Source organism: Falco naumanni, chromosome 1, assembly GCF_017639655.2.
Source record: "Falco naumanni isolate bFalNau1 chromosome 1, bFalNau1.pat, whole genome shotgun sequence".
NCBI classification, from domain to species: Eukaryota; Metazoa; Chordata; class Aves; order Falconiformes; family Falconidae; genus Falco; species Falco naumanni.
Window position 1 is genome coordinate 85,071,888 of NC_054054.1, and position 15,983 is coordinate 85,087,870.

General features: G+C 42.2%; 1 protein-coding gene across 4 annotated transcripts in view; it reads right to left on the reverse strand.

The window, feature by feature from the left end:
* The window catches only part of GALNT9 (polypeptide N-acetylgalactosaminyltransferase 9), a 323,797-nt gene that overhangs the window by 73,605 nt on the left and 234,209 nt on the right, over nt 1-15,983 (reverse strand). For all 4 annotated transcript variants that reach the window (XM_040602335.1, XM_040602327.1, XM_040602344.1 and 1 more), the window contains one exon: nt 6,078-6,195. In XM_040602335.1, coding sequence (XP_040458269.1) covers nt 6,078-6,195 — 118 coding nt within the window. The remainder of the gene's footprint in view (nt 1-6,077; nt 6,196-15,983) is intronic.

Genomic DNA, 15,983 nt, shown 5'->3' on the forward strand with positions numbered 1-15,983 from the left:
TAAATAATCTGGTCAGAGGAAAAACCCAAGCACTCTTAGTCGAAACAGGCCAAGGGCCATCTTTTAGGTCTTCGGCTTTGCTTTACACTGTTTTCACATTCTTCTCTTTCATGTGCGGGAAGACCATTTACACGGAAAATCTTCCAGTTTGAAACGTGGTTGTTGTCAGACATTTGAAACCTGGCACCAGGCGCTGGCTGTCACACTGGAATTCAGCCTGTCCTCATCTGCTTTTTTCATGGTTTCTTGTTTGCTGACAGCACTGCATCTCTTTGGTTCACTGCACGGAGGCACGAGCACCAGTTATGGGGAGGATATAACCACAGAGTAACCCGGGCTGCTAACAGCTTTCTCCGGGTTGTTAATACAGTTGTTGCCCCGCGTAGCCCGTTGGGACTGGCAGTTGCACGCTTCGGCAATGGGACAGTGGTGATTTGTGGTGACATCAGCAGCCTGGGATTTAATGCCTGCATGAGCATCTTCACTGACAACTAAGTCAGCCTGTCTCCTTTTCCAGACAGAATGCATTATTGCTATATACAAATGTCAAGCCTAATCTCATCCTGTTTGAATCAATGAAACTCAGCTGGAATTAAAAGATGCTGCACATTTAGATGGGCAGAGGACCTGGCTCATCATATATGCACATCACCACAGAAAAGGCTATTCCAATCCCTATTTTGAAGAGGGAAAGGAGCTGCGAATTAATGTAATCCAGGCACTATGAACTCAATCCTTTCATGATTTCTTAATGCTTGACTTTACAAGCTTAACATTCTTTTACCGTAGGAAATGCCTATAAAAATGCTAAGTTGAACTGGAGAAGGAAAAGAGAACACCTTTACTTACACAGTTTAACTGGAGGGTGAGATCCAGGGAATTTATCACAGAGATCTTTGCAACCTATGCAACAGGGCAACTTCCAATAACAGTAGATTACATCACGTATTAGGATTTTGCTTAGGCAGTGCAGAACTGGTAGAAGTTTGCTTAAGCAGAACTGGTCAGAAATAGCATTTTAATAGCATTTAACCTCATGCTGGAAATGCTGATTTATTGCACTGCAGTGTGAACAGGCAAGTCTAAGAAAAGAGTGCACTACATTTTCAGATGCCAGCAATTTTGAATTTTTGTTAACATCATTTAAATGATTAAATATCTTCAAACTGAAAGGCTTTCTTTTAAACTTTCCATTTGAAACTGAACTAATTTATACTAAAAATTACAGCTTGGGAAAGGGCAAAATAAATAGGAAGTATTTTTGAACTTACTGGAATAAGACATTTTGATTAACCTGTATTTTTGGACAATTTTCACTTGTATTTTACCACAGCATGTGGAAAAAACACCCTGACATTTTGAGAAAATCTCCAGAACAGAGTTCCTACTTACCTCTTAGCTCTAAGACTAGGGGCTTGGTCTCATGAATCACACTGGGTAAAAAGCACTGTCCAGAATCAGAATTAAAGTTTGCTATACATAAACCTTGTGACATTTTTATTACAGCATACCAGCCTAGAATCTGCATTTAAACCACTGACTGCTCAAAGGAATCTAAATCTCCTTAGCAAAAGGGAATAAAATCAGGTCAAGAATTCACTGCTTGACAATCTACCATTAGCATTTCTGTTCAGAGAAGATGTAGTTCATCTGATTTAAAGAAAGTAAAGCTGGGCCACATAGCTTAAGTTTGGAAAGTCTAATGATTTACTTGTGTGTAAAAGTCCATTACATAATGAGTTTTATTTCCTCACAAAGAGATTTCAGTGAATCTGCATCATGATTTTTTTACAGTACACACAGTATTCCTGCAAAGCCCAGAGGTGGAATTGCATTTCTATATACAGAACCCACGCTTGATTTCAGCTAGGCAGCTTGCCCACCATTAGCATTGTAATCACAACAGCAGAGCGCGCAAATGATCTGAGCTTTTATCCTGTTTTCAGACAGTTCTTTTCAATCACAATGAACTGTATGTTCCCAGGACCGTGCCACTGCCGGGTGCCAGAAGCGGCCCAAGTTACCTGTGACACATCTGCAGGAGCTGAGCTCACAACTAACCTGAAGCATCCAGCTAAGCTATGCTGCAGAACTAAGCCATCACTTGAATTCACAATAGAGTTAATTTGTTACACTGGTACCTAGGGACATCTCTAATCTATTTCTCTGGCCAGGACCTCTTAAACAGTAGGTTTATTTAAGATATCTCATATTGGGTAAGTCATTAGTTTGGGGGGGCAGTTGTGCGTTGTGTGTGTTGGTTGTTTTTTTCTCCCAAATCTCTGAGTTAGCACCTCTAAGAATTCACCAGCTGATGCAGATTCCCTCCTTTGAAGTACATCACAGTGCTATCGAGAATAAAGAATATGGCCAGTTGACGCTGGCCATAAAAATGAAAAGGTTTTGCTTTCACTTGTCAATATGGCAACATATTTTTTATTTAATTAGTTTGGATTCTTTACGGTGGAAGCAGAATATAATTTGTACTAGACCATCCTTTAAAATAAATGCTTGAGCTCTTCCCACCCACTGTTAGAGTTGATAGGTACAAAATAAGAAGAACAGCAATTCATTCACCTTATCACTGGAGCACCAGAGGAAGAGAGAGATCTAAGTGCAATGATTAATGACTTGCTACAGAAAGATGCATCATAAACTGCTTGTATTAGGTCAAATCATAAACTAGGCTTTTAATGTTTATGGGCTCCCTTTCTAAATAATTAAGTGTGTCTGTAGCTCCCACTAGGAAGGGAATTTACATGACAACTGCAAACCATGCAGTTTTTTACAGGGTCTCACTTAAAAGGCTCCATCTTCCTTTACATTCAAGCACTGCTTGAATTTCTCTTACTGTTGGGTTATCTCTCTGTACTACAGGTCAGAGAGACCATTTGATGTCCAGGAGCAGCAGATATGAACACGATCTACCCCGAGTTTAGTGTGTCTTCTTCAAGTACAGGCACATTCACAGCTTTGCTGCAGGAGAAAGTACCATTATTTTTCTTTATTTCTGCCTTCAGGTTGGGAAAGGGACAGCTGAAGCGCAGCTGAAATGGAACCTGGGCTACCTACTGCCCCTGGGCTCCACGTGGGTACAAGGAGGCAGAGCAGCGGTCTGGTGCTTGCCTGAACACAGCTGACAAGCCAAGCTCACCGTCCTTGTGAAGGGTACCTCATCCACACAGGAGCCAGCTACCATCTGACTTTGTAAATTCCTGGCCAAAATCAGCTTTTAGGTGCTCGCAGACAATTCCCATCAGCTTCAGTAGCTGGTTGGTGAACACTCATTGAATAGCACCATTTATCCATTACAGAATTCAGTCCTGTGTTTATCCATCTTGTGGTGAAACTGTCATCTTTGAAAAACAAAGAACAAGATGACATTATGTAAGTGTCCATCTTTTTCTTTACTATCACAAGCCTGCAATCATGTCCATCTCTCTTCCATTTCCCAGAACAGCTGGTGCTTTTTCTCAACCAAACCAGAATCTCCCTAGCTTGGCAAACAGACATTGGCTTTGCTGCAAGGCTACTCTGCTAGGATAATGTCTCAGCTCTAACCAATATGCAAGTTTATACAAAAAGAGAGTTTACAAAAAGAGCTGCAGAGCCCTAAACATTTTCAATAGATGTGGTAGCCCCAGTCAGTTTATACTGAAGATCACTCTGGTTAATTATTTAAACATTTCCAACTATGGAATTTAGAAAAAGGAAAAGCCAATAGTGGAATATCCAAGATGATGTGGTTTTGTTGTGTTTTTTTTTTTTTAATAAAGAATAGATTTAAGGGGGATTAGCTGGGTTATCAAACAGTATCCTCCCAAATCAGCTAATTTGTTTCACTGACTTTCGCTATTTCATGTTATTAAAACAACTTAAATGAAGGTTGATTAGATGCAATGTAATCTAATTCAGACACTCCAAGCCTAATTCCTTTTCTTTTAACAGTAACATGATAATAGTTTGCAAAAACTTCAAAGGATTATTGTTACAGCTATTTTAAATAGGGACTGTCTTCAGCCAAATGCCACTTCCCCACAAATTTATTATTTATTATTATATTATTTCTTGCTCTTTACTTATTCAATCATTTCTTCCTTCCTTTTTCTGTCTTCCATTGATCCACACAAGCAGAGTCATACATGGGCAACAGCATCCCTCTGTGCAGGTGTGGGGGATATGCCAAATACCCTCACATGGGTCAGTGCACCACGCCTTGGGAAAGGAGTGATTTTTGCAACTTATTTTGAGATTCTGGAGTTTAAAAACCAACTTTGTAAATTCACAATGATTTTATAAATATCCTAGAGGGAAGGGAGAAGGTTCCTGCGCATTTTCACCCTGTTAGTTTCTGACAGCTCTGAAAGACACACAGGAGGGGATCACATGTAGGAGTTGCAAATTAGGAGGCAGACACTTTGTATTACTTACCGTGCTAGATCCGGGCTGAAAACAGAGAGTAACAGATCTGTGCTATGGGCATACAGCTTATTGCAGAGTGAAATCACTCATATGCCTGTACTTTCATAAAGCCTTTTTCAAACAGTAGGGTTAATTATTCTTTACAGGGCAAAAAACCCCAAACAAAACACACACACACACCCCTCCCAAACACCCAAAACCCAAAGAATGAGAGCTGGTTTCTGGATCCCAGGCTTCCGCAGGCTTTAACAGGTTCTCTACCCCTGAAAACCTGTCCTTGCTCACTTCAAATCCTTGTCTCTTCAAGCAAGTGCCATTTCATAATCCTATTAAAACCTTTGCCTCTGTTTACCAGGAGCCCTAATCATACTCAGCAAGTTCTTCTCATCTAAGGAAGAGCGACAGCTTTCAGATTTCTTAGGAGGCTTATTCATCAGCTACGCCAGAGTTTTGCCAGAGCATTCAATCTATTCTGGGAGCAGCCATGTGGAAAAAGTTTCAAACAGCTCAAAGCCCTGCACAATGATAAAGGAAAGCTCACACAATCCTGGTAATAGCCTGACCCTCTTAAGGAAAATTGGATGATTTGTGGTAGCAGTTTTTCTGTCCCCTATGTGAATTCTGAACCTTAAAGTATAAGCAGTGTATTCACACAGTCCCATTACAAACCTTATCCCTCTCGCGATGCTGGAATAATAAATAAACACCCATATGTGAAAATAAACTCTTGCTGCAATGACCTTCTTCCTCAGCCCACTGGTGTGAAGCAGTTTGTAGCCATTTTAGAAAAAAAGAGTCAGATAAAGAATGGACTAATTTGATCTTCAGTGTTTCACCATGAGCAGAATATATGCTTTAATGAGTGCATTACATGCACCAGGGACGTGTTACTAGGACGCAGGGAATAAGGAGTAAGGGGAAAATAATTAAACAGTCAGCTTTATAATGAGGAAACTGTGTTCATGCAACATTAAGTGGCCTAATTTTCAAGTGATAAGCAAAGACATGTTCCTTGGGCTTCAGAAGGACTTGCTGGGAAACACCACCCTGAAAACAAGGGCAAAGGATCACCAAAATCAAACCTCCTATAGGTCTAGAAGTACAGGGTGGACTGATGCTGTCCCAAAGTCACCTGTCTACACTTTGCACTGACCTATCTGTCAGGATTGAATACCTGTACACTGTAGTTCTTATACTATAAGGAGGACCCCTAAAGTTTTAAAATACCACAACATTCATCGTGCATGGTACGCAGAACTTAAAATTGACTTCTACCAGCCTGGCCTCAGCTTTCTGTTGGTACTGCATTTGCCAGGCAACAAGCACTCACCGTCATCTTGGTGCAAGGAGCACATGGAGACTTAGTGAAGCTGTTTGCACAAGCAGAACTACTAGGAAAGGGGAAAATCTGTCTCATTGTGTCCAGAGACTGACAGAATGAACCAATAAACCATATTTCTGACTGCTATCAGTTCTCTCAAGGCCAGTAAGGCCAGGAATATTCATTTACTGGGGCTGTCAGTTCCAGATAGTGTTGCAATATCAATTACTTCAGTGTAATAGCCTATCACTCAGACAGCAATTCTGTTGGGCCACAGGCTCCCCGTCTTTCTTTGCGAATGGACATGGCACAAAGTCTCTTCTTTATTACTCACCCTCATGCCTAATTCAATGTTTTCTCCTCCATAGACCTCCATACCAGGGTCAAGCAAGCCAATCTCACCAAAATACTCTCGGTCCACTACAAACGAGCATCCAATCATGGCTGGTGTCCTGCACAGAGAGATTAAAGCAAAAAATTAAGTTGCTTAGTAGTTACTACAGAACCCACCTCATAACAAATTTATAGAGACAAAACAGTTCTTAGCCTTCAAGTTTACATTTTAAATTTATTTTTGAGCGTGCAATCACATTGCACTTCATCCATCCATGGACAAAGGACCTTGCGGGACCAGAGCCACCTGAATAACTAACTCACTGTTACACACACTTGCACCAGCTGCCTGTGAGACAGGCACAAGATGTAAGTCAATTACTCCATGCATGTAAGTCAAGCATCAGGCTGTTTTTCCTTTATCTTATAGACACAACCTCTGTGCTGGAGCTGAAGCTCATCACTATACTGAGTAGCACAAGAACTAGACAACACTTTATTTGAAGACTGATTCACAAAAAACCCACAAGCTTTGTCAGAAATGAGGAGTCCCCTTACCCACATACTAGAAGTAAGGGCATGTCAAGAACCACGGATCAATCATGGTGTGAAGTCTGGCAAGGGACTTCCCAGAGCTGACTTTAGGAGATAAATTTCAGTCTCTGTGAAGCTGTTACATGATTAACATTTCTATGTTTGCAGAGGGCAGTCTTTAGAAAAGGGAAAATTCTCAGATGAAAAGACTCTGCCCTCAGATCTGCCACTGACCAAGTGGGTGACTTCAGATAAATCATTTCCCTTCTTTGAGCATCAATTTCTTTATGTGTAAAACTATGTTTCTGCTCTCCTCTACAAAGCAATCTGAAACCTTTCACTGAGCAGCACTACATGACAACACATTTTGAGATCATTTACCATATGAACACAGATATTATTTCAATGCACTACAAGCTAGTGATATTTTCCAGTTTCATTTGTCCATGCTTTCTCTGCATCTCTGTACTGGTCACAATGCCTGCCTCTAAATTTTAAGCTAGGAGCTAGGATTTGCTACTATAGCCCCCAATTTAAAAATGTAAATTTGACTAGTTTTAAGGTGGAAAACCAACAAGAGCCTGCAGCTCCATGTTCAACTCGCAATTCAGCTGCAGGCTGCACAGTGCCTACTGCAAGATCATTGGTAGTCACCTGCAGTGTGATCTGCAGGACGTGCCCAGGCCTGGGGGACAGACACCACCCCCACCCACCCACCCACCCCACCTCCCCATTTCAGTGGGATCCCAACAGACCAGACTGTCGAAAGAGGAGAAACTGAACACTTTTGGAGCTGACCTAGAAGAATGAGCTGTGCTCCCTCTTCCAACAAAAAGGAAGTGATTTTGGACCATCTGGCAGATACAGCATCATTCCTAATGGTGCTACTGTAAAAAGACATCAGGAAAATCCTAGCTTATGCCAATTTTCTGTCTCCTAGTAGAACAGAGAATGCTCTGTCTATGGTTCAAGCTTATATATATATATATATATATATATACACACACCATGAAAATGCCCTATAGAAACAGTGATGATGGAAAAGGTCTAAACCCTATTTTAATAAGTCCCCTTTCTAATGCACTAATGTTATACTGTGACTACGATGTCTCTGTTGTCCCAAATACCTGCATGTTTCTTCAACTTGTACAGAAAGCTATTCACAAGGTATTTGCCCATGACATCTGAGAAACATATCCATGAGGCAGTTTCATACACATGTCAAAACCTGCCCTGGTCGGGAAAACCAACACATTTTCTACCTATGTATTGGTGGATCCCACCGGTAGCAACAACCGGTAGCTGGAACAGTGTTATCAAATCAGGTCCTTTTTTCTCATCAACAGTTCACCATTTCTACAGCAGGAGGTGAAAAAGGCTTTAAACAAACATCCAAGATATGGTCAGACAAAATAATTCTTTGCTCCCAGGCTTAATGCATACTCCAACATAGCAGAACACAGTTCAACCTATGGCAGGAACTATTTGGTACCCTTGAAAATATTCATTTGCTGAAGCGCTGCTTTTACTTATCTGTAATGGACTCTGCTGTAGCACTTGCATTACTGGTACCACTTCAGCATCTCTCTCTTGCACTTTTTCTCAGCCTGAAAGCCATTGCAACCTCTCAGATCATTACAATCCCATACTGCAGTGCATACTATCCCTCTCATGTTTTCTCTGTGTAATTAAAAAAGGCAGCTGTTGATAGAAACACATTTGATCGGCACTGTTTCTGACAAAGAAGTTGAAATAGCTTGATTAACTCTCATGTTCCACCCTCACAGAGTGGATCATGAGCTGGATCATGAGCTGGGGGGACAAGATTCAATAGTGGTTACAAAGGCAAACATCTGGCTTTTACAGATGACTTTGGACTGAAGTGGGGCTCTCAGCCAGATCCCTGCACCCATTCAGTTGAAAAGGCTGGAGGGAACTGAGGCCAGATGTCACAAACCCTACAAAGAAACTGCAGCAGGGTCGCTACCAGCACCCTCAGTGCTCGGACCTCTCCCACATCTCACAGTCGCCCTTTGCGTGTGCAAGAAATTCCAGCACTTCTCTGTTTGGCGATGTTCTTTGTGAAGACATTCTGTTGAGTCAGTCTCTAGTTAGAAGTGGTCTCAGAGCTCTATGAAAACCCCACATGGGGGTACTCCTGGATGGACACACCCATCTGCTGTTGATGCATATACTCTTACAGCAGCATCTTTGCAAGATGGATGACATTTATAAATTCAAGTTATGTGGTGAAATGCATCTTCCTGCTTAGAGTTCCTAGAGCCATACCTGAAGAGAGACTTGCCTAAAAAGTCTGAGAACTCTCCTGTACGCAGTACCAGATATGCCCTGCATTTGTATCTATTTGTATATGTATTTTTACAATGTATCCTGCATTTGGTCTAGAAACTGAAATGAAAGGACATGCCCAAGGAAAGGGAATTCAATAGCTCTAGAATGAAATAAGCCTTTGAGGTGGTATAAAAAAGGGAAGAAGGTAGGGGGAAAGAAACACATACCATTTTCTTTCTTTCCATTTTTATGTATTTAAAGTTAAACACAGGCTTCACTGGATGAAGACTAGAGCATCACTGCTTTGCAAAACTGAGCTGCTGATCTGGACTTAGACTCATTCTCTTTTCAGCCCCTACCTCCCACCCCAATCCTCTGGAAGCAGCTCTTTACAGCAGTAGGATGCTCCCATGAGGACATTTCTCCTTCCTTCCTAATGAGGAACAGCACCACTAGGCTTTGCAGACTGCTCTCAGGTGCTGGAATCTCTCTCTCTGGGGGATGGATTTTTGCAGCTGTCGGTTCTGTCCATTAAAACACTGACTTGTTAATTGAATGGGGGTGGGAAATACATTTTAGATGCAACTACATAATCATCACTCACAGACGAATGCCACTGAGGACTGCCTCTGCAACTCCCTCTCTCTTTTCTAGGTTTTATTTCTTCTCATTAGACGTATTCAGATACAGACTTCACAAGCTTTCATGGCTTATTCAGAAAAAAAGTGTTTTCAGGAATAAGCCACAAAAGCAGTGCAAAGGCAGAAGGAACCACATCCAGCTTTTCAGAGAAGCCAGTCAAAAATTGCCACTGTCAGTGCCTTCACCTGAATTTGGCTGTCTGCAGCCGCTGCTCTTCGGCACTGCAGCATGGCTGCAAACCCAGAAGCTGAGCTGGGAAGCCTGCGGCTCTGCCCTGGCTGCATCCTGATGCAATGGAAGAACCTGCCTATGATGCACAATGTGTGTTCAACATGTCCATCAGGTTCAACCAGAGTTTGGGGCATTCAGTCCTTGTCAAGCCCAGGCTCTTAACTTCCCTGCGCTTTGACTGACCCAACTGTAAACTAAGTGTAATGCAACTGCACAGCCCCGTGAGCTGGGGGACCCTGACTCTATTCCCAGCTCTGCCATTCATCTGAGCCACCTCCCTCTGCCTCTGTTTCTCCATTTGTGAAGCACATGGAATAATACTGGGTAAAAGTCTGAGAACTGCTTCAGCAGCTTGAAAGCCTAAGATTAACTTCTAAAAGTGCTTTAAGATTATATGGTGGGTAATTTTATAGTGGACTACAGTGTTACATTGACATAGTGAAAACACTTTTAAAAAAAAACTGCTCCTGAAAAAAACATGTGACCCTCATTTGGCTGCTATCAGTGAGTTTTTCCAGTACTTTAAAAACTCCATTATGTCTACTACTTTTAGTACAGTGCAGCAAAGACTCCCCTTGAAAGTTAGAAATGGATACATAAGCAAAAGGAACCATATTAGTACATCTTAAACACTGCTCACTAGCCAGGGGCCAGCAAATGAGATGGGGCATGCCTCTAGCACTTCACAGCTTCAGAGTAAAATATGTTAATCTAAACCACATCTGCTTTATATAGAGGGACCCTTTTCCTTAAATCATGCACTATTCAGTAAAACACTTTTTAGAAGGAAGACATCACAAAATAGAAGTATGCTATTTTTTACCAACACCCCAAAGGTGCTGGGCAACTTCATTGATCTGTGGAATATTCTTTGACACAACTGAGGATGTTATAAGCATTAATTACAATCAACAGCAGCACTCAAGGGATAATGTGGGAAACACAGCAACATGTTTTTTGCAGCTAAAACCTTGAAATGCAACATAGAATAGTATTGATTCTGCACTGCAGAAAGGTACAGCATAGTAAATTTGTGGAAGTTACTTGATGGCATGGCTGTAGCAAGGGAGATGAGAGAGACATTACTCTGGGTAATACCCTGGGGAAAGGGAGGAAGCAGAGAGAGCAGCGGTTCATGATGGTGAACACCCCCTCCTTCCCTGCCTGCTGCTGCAGCAGGTCCAGTGCAGGTGGTTATGAGGGAAGAGATGCACTGCATGGAAAAGGGCAGTGCCTGCTATGGGGTGGGGTACCAGAAGCAGAGGACACCTTGGACAGAAATGAAAGCTGCTTGCTGTAGGTCTGAGTCATAACTATTTCATTTTAGGTCTCCAGGAGCACAGCTCTGTCAGCAAAACTCCAGCAGGCACCAACATCCATTTCTCCAGCCAGGTGCATCCCCCTCCTTCCCTTCACAGACAATGACGGGTGCTGCCTGGGGGGTTGTCAACACCAAGTGAAAGAGAAAGGGATGAGTGCTGAACTGACATACTGCACGTGACACAGTAAGTCTTCCTCTCCCTTAGGCATCTTTCTCCCCTTGCCTTAAGGTCAGTATACATGCAAGCAGGTCACACTTGAAACAGTTTTCAGAGCACATAAGTCCAATTTCCAGGACAACTGACCTATACTCACACACAAATACATACATACAAACACAAATATTAACTGTTTAAAAATGTATAAACATAAATGTATATAAACAGGGATAAGGAGAGGGAGAAGAAGACTCAAATGACACGTCACTTCCCATATCTTTGGGGTTTCCACCTTCCTTGATAGAATGTTTCTTTGATTCAGGTTCCTAAGCAGCACCTCACCCCTGGCCTGACAGGTGAGTGGGGAAACCTGCATGGTACCTGCATAAGCATTTATTTTTTCTTACAACTCATGTCTTCTGCAAGAAAGAGTCATACCAGGCTGTGGGAACAGAACTCAAGGACAGATTTGCTGCTTAGTAGCAACAGGAAAAAAACTGACAAGCTTAATGATGGGAAGGTTTGTTAACCCCTTTGGAGAGCTACAGCATGTGAAAAAAAGCAACCCAGAATGCTTGGCTAGGAAAGGCAGGGCAATAGGGATGCAGAATATCTCTCTGATGACGCAGAGAAGTATATTTTTCGGAACAGGCAGGATACCCGCCAGAACTTGGGCAAATAAAAAAGAAACTGTTCTGTTACAGACTCCTGTGAACCAGCAGCTGAAAAGATGGCCACAACCAATCAATAAACAGTCACCAGTTTTATTATTACATGACAGTATGGTTTATCCCGAAAGACGTTACAGATGAGCCCCTTCCTAAGCTCAGGTACGCAGCTGGATTTCTCCCCAGAGCAGTGTGGACCCGCCATGGCTGCATCGCCACCGCTGTGACAGACCAGCGCAGGGCCTGACTGCACGAGATGGGCACGCACGCTCCCAGCTGGAGCCGGCAGCACGAGTCACTTCACTGTGGTCTGTCAGACGACAGTTCCCATACCTGAGCGAGGCACACCTGCTGTGTAGGGCAGCTGACTCAGTGCACGCACATACCCATTCCTACTGGTACCAAGCTCCAGCATATTACAGCAGTAAGTGAGAACATATGCAGCAATGAAATGCACCACTGCTGCTGGAGGAAGATAAAATGGAAAGCTGTGCAGCGCTTGGCTGACTGAGGCTGACTAATGACTCTAATGTTAGTGGCTGCTGATCAAGAAATCAAACACAGAGCAGTCCATCATAATCACGGCAGGTGAGGGAAGATGAGCCAGAGCCCAGGATACCATAAACCTTCTTTGCTGTTCCAAAACCCAGTAGTATCTTCTGCATACAGAAAAAAACCCAGCTTGTTTCAATGCATAGTCAAATTCATTAGAAACCCTCTGAAATAGGATCCTTTGTTACACAGTTTGTTGCCAGATGATAAGGATGATTTTGGGCAGTGTGTTCTCAGGAACACAAATGGAAAACAACGTGATGGACACAGCATGTCAAAATAACCACTCTCATTTAAATCTTCACGTTGTAGACATCTTGCATCTCAAATGTCAAACATGCAAAATGGATTGCCTGCAGAAACCGATTTGGGGAACATCAATTGTTCTGAATTTCAGAGTATTAATGCAGGGAAAAAAGAAAAGAACCAACTTTAAACTGTATCTTTACAAAATCTGACACTGTTCTTGCTATTTCTTTACCTCTGTTTGCACTTCAAGGCCACATGCCCTTTGCCACTTGGACCACAACAGCTGATCTGACATTTTATGGTGTGCACCTGACACGACTGCCTGTACGGTGCCCCACTGACTTGAGGGACAGTTCCTGCTCCTTCCCAGCAGCGTTCTGAGTAGGATCATACCACTTAGTGTCCAAGAAAGTAGAGGATCAGGCTTCAAATAAAAAAACTCCTGAGAAAAGAAGCAAGCACATACATCGTGTAATCCCAGAAGAAGACAAGAAATGGACTCTACTTTCTAAATGCCTCACCCAATTCTGCAGATCGATGATATTTATTAATACAATGCAAATATCAGAAATGCCAGGGCTCTGATCCTCACTGATACAAGGGTATGCATTTTTTTAACACTGAAAAATTTTAATCCCTTTGGAGATCTGGGAGAAAGTATTCAGCTATACCAACCATGAAGCCTGTCATGGGGTTATTAGCCTTTTCTTTTACAAAACATACAGTGAGACACAAAAGAAATCCACTATTTACTGAAGACCGTGTCTAAGGAAGCCTTAAGAGGGACAGCGTCAGCAAGGATTACATGAACTTGCAGTTTTTGTGTTGACGAACAGTCCTGCAATGAGTGCACTGAAGAGACACACGGATCCAAACACCATTGATGAGGACTAGTTTGCACGCCTTGCAAACCAGACTGAAACAGAAATCGTAGTTGCAGTACATGGTTTGGAAAGCTGGCTGCAAACCCAGAATCTGTACCAAACCAACAGAGATTTTTGAAAAAGTTTGCTCATTAGTCTGACTTCCCCTTCCTTTTGAAAATACACCTTAGATTTTCTACAGCTGCTAAGTTCCCATCATGGGTGCTTTCAAATCTCCGTTCTAAGTACGGACTTCCTGATCCTTTTCATCAATCACCTGCATGCTCACTCTTTCCATTACCATAATTACACTGGCATATCACTTAAAAGCCACAAAATTGCATTGTATTTCTATCGGCAGGCGTAACACAACAGCACCAACAGCACAGCCAAATGCTTTTGCAAATCCATCCAGGTGCTACTGCTCTGGAGACCCATCAGAAATCGGTGCAGTGTGGCTTCGAAGTAGATGCTCTGCTAAAGCACGTGTTCCCAGGGAGAGAGGTAAGTGTTCATGGTTCAACACTGATGCCTCTGCATTTTAGGACATGTAATTCGTAATTTGCAGGAGAGATACTTAGGTAAGCACAAGAGCTGAATGCTCCTGGTATTTGTCAGCAAGAGTTGGGCGTGCTCCTCCTTGTGCTGCTCGTCTCACCTGTCTCTGGGCAGTTTATGCACTGTTGAATTGGAGGGTTTCTTCACTTGGGTTCAGAATGAAATTGCTCCTCTCAGGAGCCATGCGTCAGATTTCAACACTACTCAGTGCTTAAGTTTGGACCTTATTCACTTCTGTATTAGTCCAGCTCAGTGCAAGAGCTTGAACATAAACCTGAGGAAATCCCATGATAAATCAGACCCTGTATTGCTGAAAAAATCCTCTTCTCCCAGCATTACAGGGATGAGATTCCTTATTCTTGATTAAAAAGATCTGTAGCTGAATTTCCAGAAGTGTTTTGCAGATGCAGCTTCCATAGTTTAGGGAGTACACAAGCCACCACCACTGAAAGTCACGTATAAGAACTTGCTGAGGTTTAACCTCCTAGTTCAATCTTATCTGATATGTGATCATTGTCTCCAGAACAGAAGATACTCAAAAAATCATGTGGAAATTATTACAGTGATTTCACATATAAACTAGAAGTAATGAAGTGTGCAAAACCTTTCAGGAATAAAAGAATGAAACCCTGATTTCAGAAATGAAAGCTTTGGCTGATTAATTTTCCTTCATCAATAAACTATTTCTCAGGGCTGAGTGAAACAGATATAAAACACCTGCACTTTTAAAACAATGTGAAGACAGCAGGGCACGTTATCCAGGAAAACTGATTTCCTAAGTAATTACTTTCCTGCTTATTGAGGTTTCAAGCTGAGCAAAGGGTCAGTGATGAAGGACTGTGCTGTCTTGTAGTAAATAAGGTTAATGTTGCTGTATAGCTCTTTTGCAGTCGCAAGGTATGAGAATGAACCTAAGTGCAACTTGCAACACTTGCTCAAATACGGATTGCAACACTGCTTCCTGTACGAGGGATGGATCCTGTGAGATGGCCCCATCCACCCAATCACTTGGAAACACCATCAGTTCGTCTGTGTTCTTTCACTTCCAAAAGACCACCAGCATCCTTTCAGTTAGGTACATTGTTTGAAGTGCTTGGACAGAATTCTCAGGACCAGACAACCCAAGCTCTGCACTGGAAGGGAAGGACATCAACTTTTCTGCCAGAGCCCACATTGGAAACATACCATAGAGTTTTAGCTTAATTTAGGATGAAGCTGATACACATCAAAAAGAAGATGACTGTAAAGTGGTAATTTGTGTCCTTCCTAAGAAATCTCAAAAATAGGGCACAGCAACCCAAAGTGCATGCCTGGGCTTCACATTTTTTAGCATTTATTTCATGAGTTGCTAACAATGGTATCCTTCACTCAGCACAGTACTTCTCAGAGGAGCAGTTAGACAAGCACCTCTACTGGAGATGTGAATTTTTAAATTAAGGGGAAAGAAAGCCCATTTCTTATCAGTTCCTGTTTTCCCACTGTAACAATTCTCAAAAACACTATTACAGTCCTGAAACAGTATTTCCTTAGAAAATTCCATTTCTGTAAGGTAAAACATTCCCTTATAGAGAAAAATAAAATGAGACTCTATGTGGTCCAGCTTCATTTTAAAATGAATCCAGTTGGAAAACTCAGAACATGTGCAAATCTCAAAAAAAAGTGCAACTCTTGAACAAGGCAAGGCTAATGCATCTCCTACTAGTGCTGCTGGGAAACTCTGGTTTGGGCTGATGGCCAAGAGTGCTGCCTACAGACCACAAGTGAAGCCAGTGTCTTTGTAATCACACACAAACTATCTTTGTTTCTCATGCACATGTTTCACTGGCTTATTACTCACGCT